Source organism: Onychostruthus taczanowskii, unplaced genomic scaffold (genome assembly GCF_017590055.1).
Source record: "Onychostruthus taczanowskii isolate IOZ18803 unplaced genomic scaffold, ASM1759005v1 scaffold16, whole genome shotgun sequence".
NCBI lineage: Eukaryota > Metazoa > Chordata > Aves > Passeriformes > Passeridae > Onychostruthus > Onychostruthus taczanowskii.
The window spans coordinates 7,877,082-7,894,490 of record NW_024498795.1 but is presented as its reverse complement, the minus strand read 5'-3'; the positions used below and the strand labels follow the sequence as shown (position 1 = coordinate 7,894,490).

General features: G+C 38.6%; 1 protein-coding gene across 1 annotated transcript; it reads right to left on the bottom strand.

Moving 5' to 3' along the window:
- Positions 1-7,497: 7,497 nt before the first annotated feature.
- On the bottom strand, positions 7,498-12,045 carry ZBTB14 (zinc finger and BTB domain containing 14). Its single transcript, XM_041399418.1, has 2 exons — positions 11,461-12,045; positions 7,498-11,055 (listed from the first exon to the last, which is right to left on the bottom strand). The coding sequence occupies exons 1-2, from the start codon at positions 11,461-11,463 to the stop codon at positions 9,712-9,714; spliced, it is 1,347 nt and encodes a 448-aa protein (XP_041255352.1). The 5' UTR covers positions 11,464-12,045; the 3' UTR covers positions 7,498-9,711.
- Between the last annotated feature and the right edge of the window lie 5,364 nt (positions 12,046-17,409).

Here is a 17,409-nt window from a genome sequence, read left to right as displayed (position 1 = left end):
CTAAATATAAATTAACACATTCTATAATAAAATTAAGATAATGAGATAATAAAGATTTCATATGTCTTACATCAAATATATTCAAAAGTATTCTATTTTGTAAAATTATTTTTTTAAACCCAACTTTGAGAACTAATTATCTCTGAGCCTTTTTTCTTTATTTCCTCCCACACTTTTACATTAATAATCAAATCTAGATTTTTGGGAGGGAAAAGTAATATGATTAGGAAACTGCTTGAATTATTTGATGCCTTTTTTGCTATATTGGCTAAGACCATAATGGTCTTCAAAAAGTGATTACAGTCATTGTAATCTCATGGTTAAGCCTAACATTAGAATCTTTACTAGCCAAGATGCAATATATTACATCCGAAACTGCAAGGAAGCTGTTTAGAGGAAATTGTGACTGGGCGTCATCAAGAAATATCTAAACATAGATGAGTATTTGAAATGTCAAATTGCAATCTGTACAGCAGGGATCATAATAGTCAGGATCCTAGATTTAGAAATATAACATTTAATACCTCTCTGATTAATATACCTCTAACAGACAGAAGTAGAGAATAAACAGAGACGGTAGAAAAGAAAAATAAAAATAGACACAAGTGCCATTCTCCTGAAAAAAAAAAAAAGAAATAAAAAGCCAGTTACCTTTCATGAGTGCTTCAGAAGAATAGTGGTGCACAGATTTCCAGCAGCCAAAGAGATGATACCATGAAAGCTAGAAGCAAGAACACACAACATTTCCCAAGACAAAAAAAAAAACAAACCCAAAAATACAACAACAAAAAACCCAAGCTGAATATCATTAAAGATAAGTGCAGCCAATAGTATTTTCATTCATTGGTCTATTCATTTTTCTTAATTAATCTGATAAACTATATAGTGGTCCAGGGCTGTGATTCACAAATATGAAAAAATTTAAGACAGAATCTAGTAGAAATAGCCACACAGTTTTGTTTCGGTTATTTTTGTTTTGTTTGTTTGGGTTCTTTAAAATATCACAAAGATGCATCCACCCCAGGACTTCTCACAGCCTGTAAAGATATTCCAAAACACCCACATCCATCTAGAAAATATTTCTAGCTGATTATATTGCCACCCTCACAACATCTGAATGCCTTGCACACAGCCATTAATGATTATCTTCCAACAGTCCCATAAAAAGTAAATTGGTATCTTTCTGTTATAGATAGGAGTCAAAATTAGAGAAGCTCAACCCATAACAAAAGCCAATCAATAAAAAACTAAGACCTAGATAAACTCAGGAGGTTTACATAAAAGATTCAATGACTCACCTAAAATATTACTACATGCACAACTGTGCAGTGGAGCTAAAGTGATTGCTGTTCCCACCTGCCACACCTCTGCTGGCTGTCAGTCCCTTCACCAAGACAGATGAATGAGTCACAGTCCAAAATTTAGAGTCTTTCCATCACACATAAATTCTTTTATACAGCAAGGAATTCAGTCCAGTCAAGTCCTTGGCTAATGATTTTGGATCTAGCAGAGACACCGTGAAAGATACGCAGAGGTTTTAAAGGACCTCACACACAACCACTGTTGTGTGACTTGTCTCCTGACATGTCTCCATGGACCAGGCCATACCATTCTGCACCATACTGAAAATGCATAGGATGAGTTGGAAGTCTCCTTCAAGTGAAATTCTTATCATTAAACCTTTTGTATTCCTATCAGCAAAACATTCACTTCACTAAAAATTAATATTTTTGTATGTGTCTTTCTTTTTTCTATGAAAATTGTTTTAAAACTGTGATCATGCCACAGCTTATTGGTGTGTCTAACTTGACATACAAGTCATAAAATTAGGCCTCTTTCTCAAGTTTTCAAGGAACTTAAATGGAGAGAAGCATTTATGACCCATGGAAGAACAGCTAGCCAATGAGCTAAGAAGAAGAAAAGTCAACTTTAGAATGACTGAAAATTTCCAGGCTTAGAAAAAAATACTATTAGAGTCCTCAATCAATCAGTTACATATTTTGATAAAATTAAACCTAAATATTAAACCACATGCTTAATTTAGTGCTCAAAGAAAAGAAAAAAGTTCAGTAAAATGTAAATATCAAAGTCATAATTTGAATGTGCTACTAAATAGCTTAGATTGTTCAAGAACTGAGAATGGGGAAATTATACTGAATTGCAGCAATATGAAATACAAATGGTAAATACACAATACAGCTTCCTAACTTGCCCTATTAAGTCAAAAGTATGGTGATTAAGCAATGTGGACAAACAAGATAAATACATTAATTTTAAATAAATTCTGAAAACATCAACTTTGACACAAAAGAAAGGATTTAAAACAGTAGAGTTCTAAAACTTTAAATTTTAGCAAGATTCTCAGAGCATAATCCATGTCCATCTGGAAAGCATCTACAATAGGACAATCCTACACTTGTAGAATTTATCACATCCATCAAATCAGAGCTCCTGTCTGACTCCATTGAATCCTTGAAACAATGAGAGATCTGCAAGAAATCTGGATAGAAGTTAATTATTGAAGTGGAAAATGAAACCTATACTTCATATCGAAAACATTGACTAAGACTCTTAAAATGGATAATTGTTCACTTCATTTAAAACATTTGCGTCTAACATACGTCTGATTATGATGGCAGCAATGACATTTTAAAGTAAGCATTTCTCATGTATTTCAGGGTTGTTTTTTTGTGCAGACTGGATTGCAAAGCTTGAGCATAAGCAAACCTGTCAGGCTCTTTAAAACTGTAAGTTTTAATTGTTACTATATAGAGTTGTAGATAATTGTTAGTCTGTAACCAAGCCCAGTTATGTTAAGACCTTTAACTCCTGTGACATAAAAAGGGTAGAACTGCTCCTTCCTACTTTCCAAATGGACTGTTGAATTATTTTCCCTTATTTGATCTCAGATAAAAAAATCCAGAAACACAAATAGAATATACATATGCAAATGTTTTTAAAAATCAACTCTTTCCAATACAAGCAGTCAAAGAGATCCTACTGCTTTTCAGGAGTATAAGATTTCTTGTACAGTCCTGCAAAGTTAAAGACTGAAACCTTACACCAGCATTACAAAATTTAAGTCTCCAAATCCTGGTATAAGTTCTATTTTATACTTTAAGAGCAAGAATATAGGGGCCATGCTTGTTATAAGAGTTACTGGAGAATTTGGGTGAATTATCAAAATCAGTAATAGCTGTAATAATGCACCTTGTAAAAAGGAAATATTTAAATGCTATTACTTCAAATGGGAGAAAAATTCTTGCTAAATTCATAGAGAAATATCAGGAAACAGAACTCATTTCCAGGGAAGAACTTTACACTGAAAGAAGGCAACTCTTAACAAGAATGTCTTCTGGCACCTCAGCTACACAACTCAAGAATTACATTCAAAACTCATTAATGTCAAATACCAAGTGGAAATGTAAGAAAACCTACAATTTTAATATCCAGGCCTTTAAATGGATTCATATTTATAGGTGAAAATAAGCCAAAATCAAACTTTAGGTTTGCCACAGTACCCTAAACTGAAAAGGTAGAAAATGAAATCATTATAAAAGCAGTCTAGCTGCAATACAGAATCTATTCCTATACCTTGGGTATATATTATCTGCATTAACTAAAAGGAGTGATTATTTTTCTTTTCCCAGCATGGTCTCTAAACCAGATTTACACCAGATGTAAATTACTATCAAGTGAATACTGCTTACTTCTAATACTTGCAAAGATTAACCTATGTTGAAAAATGCTATTTTTTTTTATAATTTTGGGATTCTAGTTTTGTCCTTCAGTGAACTAAATACCTATTGTCTTCTATTAAGAACACTTCCTCTTTAACTTGAGACATTTGCCACCATTCAAGACTGTGCAGAACTGTTGGATAAGAGGCAAACAGGAGGAGATTAATTTAAACAACAAAGGAGAAGGAGAAAAATATTCCCCCCAGTTTCAATCCCCAAATTCCATTTTCCTGAAAAAGCAGAAGTGACACACACAGATCACCCTCTTCAAAATCCCAGAAGACTACCAGCAGTGGATGCTGCAAGAAAATTGTGTCTGATCCCTTCTGTTGCCTGGCAGCTTCTCACACTGTGCAACACGTGCTGTGCTTCACAACCTTGTATTTAACATGGTGCCAAAGTTGGGCAAGCCCTGCTCCATTCCTTCTCCTAACTCCAGCAATGTGCTCCTGCCACTCACTTTGGATCAAACCTAATGAATTGGTTCAACAAGGTAGGTCAATTTAAAACTAACTCACTTAAGCACTGAGTTGCTTTCTTATGTAAGACCACTTCACTGGCTCATTTTAAAGCCACAAAAGCCACTAAATCTGAAGGAAACAAGAAAGCAACAGGTGCAAAAGGTAACAGGAAAAGAAAAAGAGAAAATTAGATTACCCCTTTTAGCAAGAGTTTGCAGTTTCACTATGGCAGTCAAAACACAGAGCTGCTGTCCCAGCAGGCAGCTCCACAATAGCTTAAGGTGCTCCAAAGTGAGGCTGTTCTTTCACTGACCCTAGTGGAAGCTCCACCAGTGGAGCTCCACTATACTCCATTCTCCTGTCTGAGCAATTTGCAATGCCACTACAGTGCTTTGTTCCTGTAAGCACTGCTTGTGGTACCCTCTACCCTGGGGGAAAAAAAAAAAAAAAAAGGATTTTCATTAGTGAAGAATAATAACTTAGCTGCAGGGAAGCTTGGTCTTTAGAATATTTTGAAAGATAAAAATACTCTATGTTGCTTGCATATACAGATTACTTACATGTACAGACAGGCCATTGGGAGGAGGTCAGAAAACTGTAAGTGGAAGCACTGTAGCGTTTGGGTGGTTTTGGTTATTGTTTTTAACAGAAACAGAGTTTACATCAGAAAACACATTTTTCTAAACATAAAAGCTTTCATGCTTTGGTGGAAAAAGAGAAAAGGTGCTCTCATGTTTTAATGACTTCATGAAGATGATCTATATTGAATGCATCATATCTATGAATTTATTTTACTTCTGAATGAAAATACAACTTTAGATCTATCTATTGCCTAATGTGTAGCACATAGTACTGTTCTTTATACTTCTTTAAAGGGACTCAGTATTATCAAAAAGAAAATACATTTGGAATTTTGATTCAGTAAGAATTCTAATTTCTTGTTAGTATCACTCATTTTACAAACTCATGCTCTCAAATTATAGACTTATAAAAAAATCATAGAAAGCATCTGAGATACAGGTATCCAGAAGTTCTGCTTTGGCCATGGTTTTTGATACCCCTATACCAAACAGATCAGATGTAGTACATCTTTATTCATACAGTCTACATGTTTTTCAGGTTTACCTATAAAAATTAGATGCTTAAATACTAAATAGTAAAAATACCAGTAAATTTAAAAATATCTATTAACCAGATTTAAAAATATTATTTCTATTTTAAAGAGTTACATTGCTGTTCATATTGGAACCACTGAAGTTCACCAAGTTTCAGAGTTCTATAAATTCCTCAATGATCAGGGCATGCAAATAAAAATAATATAGAAGGACAGTGGAGAGAAAAACACTGGAAAACTTATCAGTACTGTATAAATCACTATTTTTAGCTATTCTGTTATTTCAGATTTCTTGCATTATATTTAAGAATCCTTCCTGAGAATAGGTGTCTCAACTCTTACGACACGTATTTAACAAGTCTATTCATGGAAATCCTCCATCTGTTCTGAAATGAATAAGAATGTTACTATAATTGTTTTAGATCTATATGAAGACAAATGACAGACCAACTGCTGTAATGGAATTTTTAATGAAATGTTCACATTTCTGGCTGACTGGGCACACTACTCTGATCTAAGGACTAACAGAAAAAGATGAAAATTCCTTAGATTTGTCTTTACTGTTCAGGCAGAATTATCCTGTTCTGTACCTATTGGTAAATGTTTACATTCAGAAAAGTCATCTGTTGCACATAGTAGATGATGTAGTCTCTTTCATAAATGCTTTATCTTCTCTATAACACCACAGCTGTATGTATTAATAGAATACTTTATAAAAGATAATCTGCCACTAAAAGTATACTCTAACTTTAGGGTAGACTTTCTGATGTAATCTGATATTTTATTCTGTATTTCACACAAAACTCTATTAATTTTAAGTATCCCTACTTAATGGAATCATGAAAGAAATCTCTGTATTAGAAAACTGAGGCCTGATCTTCAAAAGAACTCCAGTTTGGCTACCTAAATGGCAAGATTTTGAGGAGTATTTAGCATTCTGTAGCTTACTGGAACAAATAGAAGCTGACCTCAAACTTTTGCTACTGAACTGAGCATGAGGAATTTCTTTTCACAAAACAAGCTTTAAAACTCTGATCACCAAGTCTGAACCTTTCTAAAAGATTAAAGCAGAAAAAAAAAAAAAAAAAAGAAACCACAAGTATTCACTCAATTGTGATTTGCTTAAGTTTCTAATATTTTAAAAAATCTTGATAAGAGCAGTATGTAAAAGAAGGGCTGGGTAGTGGAGAAGGGCTGAAAGGTATTCTTTCCTGAACTTCTAGTTTCCAAACTGAGTTGTGCCAAATAATCAGCAGCATATCCACGGATAATAGGATTAGGATGAGAAATTAAGCAGATATCACAGTTCAAAATGTGTTATTTTTGTTCCTTTTTCTCTTAAAAAATAATAATAATTAAAAAAAAAACCTTCTAAGGGATGTTAGACTAGTCTGGCCCAAATAGAACCAACAGCAGAATTTCCATTAATTGGACAGAATCTCATCCACTGTCTCAAACTGTAAAAGAAGATGCCATCCTTGTCTAAGCAAAAATAAAAAGTGCCCATTCTTCAATGAACACAGGTCATACCTTACAGCTTATCACACTGGAAAACCTCATTGGCTTGGAGTTGATGCACACTTGTTTTTGTGCATGGTGTCTTTTGGCACAGACAGGAGAGAGATGGGAGCAGCAGCATTGTAAAATGCAGACAAATTTACCTGAACTTCACAGACACACCTCCACAATAGATAGGCTAACATTCCTTCAGAATATACAGATTAGTTTAGAACAGATTAACAAGAATATATATACAGCTAAGGATATCTCCATCCTTTCAAACCTGTAACTTTTACAGCTATAAGCTGTAACAAAAGCAGAATCTACTCTGATGTAACACTCAATGTTCTCACACTTTCCACTGTGAGCCTGCTTTTCTATAACAATTTCAAACTCACAACCTGATTACTTGTGCTCAAAAGTCAGCAGCAGTTTTCTTTAACTGTGACACTTGAGTTCGGTCTTCCCACTCCAGTGTCTGCTGTCCCAGTGAGCTCCATTTGAATTTATTACTTTCCAAAAAAATCCCAATGAGGATCTTCATGACAGGTTATGGAGCTTATCCCTCAGCTTTCAAGGCAGAACTAACCATATTTAAACCATTCCTAATAGATGTTTCTCTAACCCATTCTTTAATGTTACCACTAGTGGAGATTGCAGTACCTCCCCAGGCATTCTCTTTTAGTGATTCATTATTAAAATCTGTTAAAAGATGGGATTTTTTTCCCCTAATGTAATTGTTTATTGCTGTAATTTAAGCTCATGGCTTCTTGCATTCTTCATAGCAGACCTTGAGAAAATTTACTTTCTTCACATTTTACACTTTTGAACTCTTATCACAAGAGAACTATTTTGTACACTCTTTTCAACCCCAACTTACCTAGGAAGAAGTGCACACAATTTCAGATAAGAAAACATAGCAAGACAAATATATTTAGAAAAAAAAAAAAGTAGATCCTATTTTGGACCTACTATCTTTATATCTATGATCATATACAGAAAAACATTTTAACAATGGTCATTTATCATGTTCCTCAAGAGAACCAATAAAATGTAATGAATACACATCCTCTGATGTTGCACAGGTACAAAATGTATAGTTTGTTTACAAACTAATATTACTGAATGTAAAATGAAGCAACATTTTAAAAAAATATATTGGTAAAGGTCCAAAGTTTACATTTTCTAAAATATTAAGGTCATGTTTTATTTACAGACCAGCATTTGAACAATTACTGGCATTTAAAGATAACTGCTTAACCTGATGAATTAATGAATAAAATGAAGCTGTAAAAAAAAAAAAAAAAAACAAAAAAAACCTCAACCAAATAAAAAACCCTCAATAATTGAAGTTCCATATAACAGTTCCAAAAACACTATTTTCAATTTCTATTTAGAAAAGCAAGATGTGATCTACCACACAGTAACTTATCAGAAACTGGTCTAACACTTTGATATGCTATAGTTATCGCAAGCGACCAATGTTACCAACCATGTGCCCGAGTGTGTTTTTTGCCCATTCCAACTTCAAATGAAGTTTTCACAACAGTTGTAGTATTTACAAATTTAAAATAAAGAGTCAATATACCTTTGGATTACATTGCCACTGTTATTGTGTCTTCTCTTGATGACCACAAGTAGCAGACTGCAATCCAAAGACCACTTATTTTCTTGACTCTGTGAGTTAACTATTATCAGTATGTACCCCAGCTGGTTTTAAAAGAAATAGACTAAGTAACTGAGAAATAGTGAACGCTCACCCAGGATCAATTCTTAAAGAACTCATTCACTGAAGTCTCCCTCTTGATGAGGGGTGGTGTGTCAAAAGGTGGAACCTTTTAAATTTGAACAGGACCTATGAGCTGTATGATCAGCCACAACACAAACCCCAGTTGAGCTGAGGGCAGGTATGTGACACCCTGGGCTGCAGCTTCAGGAATCTGGCAGTGACACCTGGTCACCTGCTTGTGCAGATACTCCTCTGCCTTCACTGTGCTAGGTTAGATGACCTGAAAGTTGCATAATAAAAAAACATCTCAGGCTGTATTAGCTTTTACTGATTTTTACTGGGTTTGAGTAAGGAGCGTGTCTCCTCCACGCTCCACCCTTTTTCCTTTGCAGCCCAGTCCCACCTCTGGGGCACTGTATAAAAGTGAACATAAAAACAAATGAGGCAGACATTTTTGCCCACAGAAGGGACTGGTGAATGCCATGACACTTCTGCTTTGCCAGCCAGAATCCCTGTGAATAATGCAGTTTTTTCAAGAATGCAAGTATTTTACTAAAACTTGCCACCTTTATAAAAATAGGAGGATATCTGAGGGAATGGAATAAGAAGCAATTTCATTTTGATTACCATCCTCCTTTACACTCTGTTGTACCAACATACATTAGGTGAAAAAAGGAGGAATTAAAAAGCTTAGGAACTCAATGTATGCTTCTCAAAAAACTTGTAGGTACAACACCTAAGAATTATGAAAACCAAATCCTTTCTTTCCATGTTTGTGATTTTTGAGATCTCAGTGTTTTCAAACATAACTCACTGATTCTCACTGATTGCAATGTTTACATTGTATTCAGTATTCCATACAGGATGAAGCAAAGTATCAGCCAGTGATGATCCCTGCTATAGAGAACTTGATCACATTCTCAAATTAAAGCAGTTATTAGTGCATTACACTGCTAGTGACAGCGAAACTGTTTCACATTCTAAGAATACCCATCTCTGAAATGTTTTAAAATCCTAACCAAGCGATGCTATGTATTCCTATGTAACATTCAAATCCTCTAAAAATATGCTTTCTTGAAAAGATTCTCAGTCTAAATGTATATCAGCAACAGATTTTGCTCCGTTTCATTTCTTATATTATTTCTGATAAAGTTCCTGCTTTATTTTTTAACTACAGGCTATAGATTCTAAATGCTGCTCTGCTTCAGCAGCCATGGCTGCTGCCTGCAACTGTTCTGTTTCACTCTGGATGGAATTGGCTGCTGTAACTTGCTTTCTTTCACTGTGCATATTGTTCTCATGTCTTTTTAGGTCAGATGCCTTAGCAAATGCTTTAGTGCAGGAACTGCAGACAAAAGGTTTCTCTCCTCGGTGCCTTCTTTCGTGGTCTTTGAGGTGGGACTTGTGCTTGAAAGCTTTGTCACACATATGGCATGCAAATGGCCTCTCATTACTGTGAACTCTTTCATGCTTTTTTAGATCTGGTGCGCGAATAAAAGACTTCCCACACACCTCACAACTGTAAGGCTTGTAACCTGTGTGTATTTTCAAGTGTTCTTTCAAATGAGCTTGCGTGGTGAAGCCCTTTGTACACATTTCACAAACAAATGGTCTGTCTGCAGTGTGTAGTTTTTCATGTTTTCTCAAACGTGCTTCATCAGAAAAGGTCTTGCCACAAGCCTGACATACAATGTGTTCCCTGTGACCATAAAGCAAGTACTCAAACTTCATATCCCCGGCTGCTGTGGTCCATCCTGGTGTCTGTTCATCTTTGACTTCACTTATGCCATCATTAAATGTGAGTGCCTGAGGAGTCTGAGATCCTAAGTCTTTAGATTCCGTTGTTTCCATAGGCTCTACTTCTTGGCCATAGCAATTTACTTTTCTAACTTCTTCACTTCCCAGCTCCTTCAGAATTGCCTCTTGCACTCTCAGGGTAGTGGTTGGTGATTTACCATCTTCCTGACTTGGGGGAGTGCCTTCCACTGTCACATCTGACGGACTGTCGTCATGATCTCCAATCTCTTCCACCTCATCATCTTGGGTATCATTGGGTTCCCCCATAGAACGGTTCATTTTTAGACAGTACTTGCTCTTGGACTGCGTGTTTTCTTCAGGACTAGATACATCACGTTTTTGAGAGCAGAGTTTATCAAGAAACCGAATACCGAGGATCTGGCCTGAAGACATCATCAAGTTTACATCCTCTTTTTTAACAGAAATCTTTGCGGTATACATGTAATTGAGAACTTCCTCAAAAATATCAGAACGAAGAAAATCTATTTCTATTACTGATGAACTATCAACTTCAAGTTTTTTGAAAAGCTTTTTGAAGTAGGTACTGCAGGCAGCAAGCACGCACCTATGGGCTCTGAACTTAACATCTTCAACCACAATAGCGATGTCACAAAATTCTCCTTCCAAACGTTGTTCATTCAGTGTTTTCAGGAACACAGTTTTGTGATCGTCGTCATTATATTTAATGGTTTCAGACATACTGATGAAAAACTCCTGTAAATTAACAGGAACATTTTGTAACTTTTATAAAGCAATCTAAATCCCAAGAGATGAAGTAATTTCCATCATTAAAAAACACCCCCAACTTTATTTTTGCATAAAATGACCACAAAAACCCTGTTATATGCTAAAAGCATTACTCTGAAACTGATTTTAAAACTGTGAATGTATAAAGGTCTTTTTTAGGTTACACAATTTACAATTATTCAAATCTTTATTGATTCAATTACACAAAATTGAAAACCTTCTCTTTAAAACTCCAATTCTCAATAAATGTATGACCCCACTCATAAGTCATTATTATAGCTAAAGGAAATGTTAACAGTAAAAATGTGTAAGAAATACTCTAAATAAGTCAGCATGACAAACTAACTTTGAAATATCAAATGCAAGCCTTACCATGAACAATGCAGGAAGTTTTCTAAGCAAATGATTATTAAATTAGTCTCAGAATGGGCCACCTTCAGCCTGAAAGATGGGAAGACAATAACATTTCAATACATGATAATATCTAGTCCAAAAATTATTTTGAGTGTTAAAAGACAGCATTTTCAATTATTAAAAGTTAGATAAAATACACTGTTAAAATACCCAGTTATTTTTTCACTGACACTACAGGCAACTGTAGAGGACAACTCCAACTTTCCTATGGCTATTGCATTTCCCTGGTTCCACTTTCCTGCTACTTTGCACTAAATCTAAAGGTCTGAAAAACCTCCCCAGGAATCACCACAATTAATGCAGCAACCAAGCCATCAAGAAGGTGATCTGTCTTCTGCTGAACCAGAGAGCTAAACCAGCCTAGCAGAGGGTCTGGCAGGCAGACCAAGCACCCCAAGGACAGCAAACCAGGGACAGGGATGGATGAGCATCCAGGACCAGGGAAAGGGACAAGTGTACCAGATTTCCAAACTATGAAGATACCAGAAAACAGAAGGATTATGCAAGACACATAATTTCAAATTATTCAATCCCAACAGACATCTAATTGTGCCAAAGCAGGAAACATAGTGAGGACGAGGGAAATTTAATACTTGTTTTGGAACGAATCCTGTGCCACCTGGCACAGATCTCCTGGGAATTTCTTCCCTAAATTCTAATTTATCCGTAACCATATATGAAACAGGAGGAGATGACAGGTATGACAGGTTTGCAACTCTTGGTGCTGTGTTTTTCACGCAGTATGGGAACACCTGGCTCTGCAGGTCTGGCACCTCTGCTAAAGTGTCCCTGGCTACACAGAAAAATTAAAATAAAGTGAAAAAAGATGCCAAAATTATTTTCTTAGTGGTAAATATTCAAATTTTAAGATAGCTAGATAGTAAGTCTGTAAATACTTGAAATATACAAAAGGAAACAAACCCGGAAAGCAATATATATTTGTATATATTTATATTATATATATTGTATATATTTATATTGTATATATTTACGGGCTGTTTGGTTCTGCTGGCCCAGGAAAATGTACCAGTCCAGCATTGAAGATGGTAGGACAAACAACTATTTAAATAGGATCTTTTTAGAGTTCTTCGCAAGATGGGAAAATGTTTTCTTTTTAAGCAAGCAGCAAAATGTCACTGCTAATAATCTAGCAGCAATTGCACCGTCCTGTTAAACAGCATGCAGTTTTACTGCAATTCTGTCGACACTAAGCGAGAACTAATTATAGAAGTAATTGGCTGAAAACAGGGCTGCGGAGTATACAAGGTGTGTAACTGGCAAAGAACAAAGTTACTCCTTTGCGAATGGAGCAGGTCAGGCACTTGCCCAGAACGTTTCCAGCTCTGATTTAAGAAAGCTCTGGTTACTTATTCCACTGGGCAATTCATATTTATTCCTCCACACGCTTTTTACACGGCCGCTACCTCCGCAAGGGCCGCACGGAGGTGTTTTTGGGGCTGTGACTGCCCGGGACGCGCTCGGTGCCTCCCCGCGCCGGCTCTCGCGGCCGCCGTGCCCGTGGCCGCGGAGGCGCACGCCCGCTCCAGGCACCCGCGGGCGCGGCCGTCCGTGCCCCCCTCTCTCTCTCCCCCGCTCCAACGGTTCTCGCGCGGCTCCCGCCGCCTGGACGCGGCCGCGCGCCCCTTTGTTGCGGCCGCCGCCGCGCGGGACCCGCGCGCTCCAGCGTGCGCATCCGCCGCTGGACGCGTCCTCTTCCTCCTCCTCCTCCCCCTCCCGCCGGAGCCGGGACCGGCGCGGCCGTGGGGCGGCGCTCGGGGGCGCGCCCGCGCGTGTCCGCGGAGGGGCGGCGGTGGCGGCCCTGGTGTGTCCCTTGCCTGCCGGCGAGAGCGGAACAGCTCTGCCCATCCAAACCCGCCTGCGCTCCCTTGTGCGAGTGCTCGGCGGGGTTGGATTTTGAAAGGCGTAGCGCGATCGCTAGGAAGGAATAAAGGCTTTTATTGCACTGCTCGTCTCCCACCTCCGGTTTTCTTTCCAAAAAGCGTCTCATGAGATGCTACTCTGATGGCACAGCTTTCACTGGAATCACTTGTACGTGAATAAAACTTTACAGTGCTTCTGCTAGTGTGAAGTGCAGCATGACTGCTTGGGGAAAAACTCGGTAAGTACTTGTGTTGGAAAGTCCAGCGGATTAAAGAAGTCACTGGAATAGTGGAGTCATCTCCTGGGAGCAACAAATTGACCTTTTTTGTTTGGTTGATAACTCCTTCCCCTTCCTGGGCTATTTTCTGAGAGGTTTTCTGTGTAATGCACTGACATATGTAGTGAATTTTGCCTCAGCTGGGTCACTTTGTTTTGCTGGGTTTTTGAAATATTTTTTTTTCCACCCCCTATTAAATTAAGTCCCTATTTTGCCTGGGTAGTCAAAACTTCCAGGCTTGTAGTAACATTGGTAATTTACATTCAGAAGGCAGAATTAACTGTCTTAAATAGGACAAAGAGTAATGGGTTCAGACTGAGAGGGGGTATTTGGGTTGAATATAGAGAAGACATTCTTCCTTGCGAGAGTGATGAGGCACTGGAACAGGTTGCCCAGAGAAGCTGTGGATGCCCCATTCCTGGAAGTGTTCAAGGGCAGGTTGGATGGGGCTCTAAGCAACCTGTTCTAGTGGAAGGTGTCCGTGCCCATGGCAGGGGAGTTGGAACTAGAAGATGTTTAAGTTCCCTTCCAACCCAAACCATTTGATGCTTGCATGAATCTTTGAAGTATTTCTGCATCCTGTAAAAGAACTCTCTCCACTTTGGAAGGAGCTTCCCTTTTACAATTTCACAACATGCTATTTCTTTCTTCGACAGTGTCCCAAACACTTGCAATAACCTTATTGCTCCTGAGAAACACATAGCTTCTGGTTTACCACACTGATCAGCGAATGACACCACTTCATTTTGTTAATACTCTCTCTTCCTGCTCTGTCTGTACCTGACAATGTGGATATGCCTAGCTTTTAGGGTCAGGTTCTGCTGTGAGAAATCAGAATTAAACTAATAATGGAAAAAAAGAACCCAGTACCTTACAGAAGGTACAGCTACCCATTTTTTCTCTCTGCTTTTCTGTATCTTAGGCTACTGCTGAATGTGTGTTTCAAATTGTATCATTAGTAGCTCCCACTGAGATACTAAAATAGAGGAAGCATATGTTCGATATCCAGACTCAGTAACTATGGATCGTGGAGAATAAAAAAAAAAAAAAAACAAAAAAAAAACCACAAAACCAAATCTTTGTTACTATCTAACTGTGTGTGGTGGGTTCACTCTGGCTGGATGCCTGGAGCCCACCAAAGTCAGGGTCAGCTGAGCAGGCGAGAGAACATATGTTGAAAGGCACATGTATTGAGATATAAGGGCAGGGGGATGTCACTCACCAATTACTGTTATGGGCAAAGCTGTCTCCATTTGAGGAAATTATTTTAGTTTATTACCAGTCAAATCAAAGCCATGAGAAATAAAAGCTGAATCTTAAAACACTTTTTCCCTACATCTCCTTTCTTCCCAGGCTTAACTTAATTCCCAGTTTCTCTTCTCTCTTTCTCCTTCTCCCCACCAGCTGCACAGGGGAATGGGGGATGGGGGCTGGGGGCCACTTCATCACACATTGTCTCTGCTGCTCCTTCCTTCTCAGGGAGAGGACTCCTCGAAATTTTTCCCTGTTCCAGTATGGGATCTCTTCCACAGGTGACAGCCCTTGATAAACATCTTCAACATGAGTGATCCCTATGAGCTGCAGTTCTTCACAAACTGCTCCAGCGTGGGTCCCTTCCCATGGGATGCAGTCATTTAAGTACAGACAGCTTCAGTGTGGGTCTCTTACATGGTCACAAGTCCTGTCAGCAAACCTGCTCCAGTGTGGGCTCCTCTCTCCATGGGTCTGCAATGGCCAAAAGGCTGCTCCAGTGCAGGTTTCTCACAGGCTACAGCTTCATTTGGGATTCTCCCAGCTGCAGCTGGGGGTTCTCCATGGGCTGCAGGTGAATATTTGCTGCCCCATGAACCTCCATGGGCTGCAAGGCAACCTACTGCCTCACCACAGGCTGCCCCACGGGCCACAGGGGAAATCTCTGCTCCAGTGCTGAGCACCTCCTTCTTCATCTTACTTGGTGTCTTCCAAGCTGCTTCCTTCATGTATTCTCCCTCCTATCTCTCTGTTGCTGTTTGTACCCTCGCTTCTTAACTGTTATCCCAGAGGCACTACCTCCCTCAGTGGTGAGCTCAGCCTTGGCCAGCAGCAGATCCGTCTTGGATCCTTCTGGCATTGGTTCTGTCAGACACAGGGGAAGCTTCTAGTGCTGTTCACAGAAGTTACCTCTGTTTTCCCCCCTACTACCAAAAGGTTGTCACACAAACCCAGTAGAGTATGTCATATTTTTCATGACATATGAATGTTGCACTAGGTTTTCGAAATAAGAGACAAAAGGTAAAAGTCACAAAAATTCTGGATGAAAAGACCTGGGATTGAAAATATGTATTATTGAAGGTGAAGCATAAGAATGAAACCTGTTGCATCTCCACTAGCATGTCTGTGGGCTAATATGTATTGTCATGTCAGTTGCCAAAATCAAGTATTTTTTCAATTTACTGGAAATACCCTTCTGCAGAAAAAGTGTTTGAATCATGTATCTGACCGAAACACTCTTCCTTTTAAATTATTCTTTAGCCAGCTAGCACAGATTAACATTTAGGCTTTGAAGTAATTTTGCTGTTTTCCTATCTGATGAACTAGACTGTAGATGCTGTGGTTACGTGGAACGAACAAGCTGTTTCCAGACTGTTTGGATTGCAGGGATGTCTGTAAGGGAAAAGAGTCCTTTGTAGGATGTGCTTGTTTTGTTTAGAAAATTGTGTAATGAGAGGGAAGAATGACAAGTGCCACTTCGTGTAACCATGCATGAGACATTGGAGATGGCATGCGGGGAAGACTGAAGCTTCAATCTAACACTTTCTAAGTGATGACTGGTGTAAAATATGTATTAAGTGTCTGGATTCCTGTGTGTTTGAAATGGTTAGCTTTATATCTGTGTGAGTTCCAAATTACAATAGAAACATTGTGATATTGTGGTCAGTTTTCATGTGCTGAGATTGTTTCTTGGTCTTGCAGAATTGACCATCATAAAAGGACACAGATTTTCCATGGGTCAGATTTCTTGTCAGGCTGAGTGCACAAAAGAAGGTGAAGATACAAATCCAGTATTTGTGAAAGGGAATCATAGACCCTCTTAGTATATTCCTGTGCGTCAGCAAGGACAGCAAAGCCTCCTGAAAGTGTAAGTGAATGTGTTAGGACAGAGAAGAGAAGTCAGGGAGCAGATGCTTCTTGCAGTGTGTGTTTCCCATAGCAACCTGGCAAATTTCCTGGCAGAAATTTGCGTGTGAGTTAGTCATGTTTTCGCATCACTTACTCGTGCTTGTATTTTCAAGTATCCCCACTGCTGTAGTGTGTTTTTATACTTTGTAATGGTTTTGTCTTTGTATCCCCTTATTTTTCCCAAATGGTTTACCCCTGATTGTACCCCCTCCCTCTGCCTGTATTTTCCCCCTCCTTTGTTGAGATCATCCCCAAATCCCCACCCTGGCTCTCTGTCAATTACTCAGCATCCCATCCTTTCTATCTAGAACTTTCGGTCCAGGTCGTCGAGTGATTAGTCAGAGGCCAGGGGTCAACCCCCCAAGTGCTACCCCATGCGCTATCCCAAATGTCCATTCCCTAGGTTTTCACCCCTGAAGCTTCTTTATTGGTCGGCAAGTGTATCTACTTTTTGGTTCACACCTCCCTTTAAATGTAACCTTGTCTCCTCTCCCAGGCGCTCTGAGCAGGAGGCCCGCTGGGAGCTGCTATGAGCTCCGAGTAAAACCTTGGATTAACCCCTGCTAACAGTCGGCCCTTTTATCCTCCAC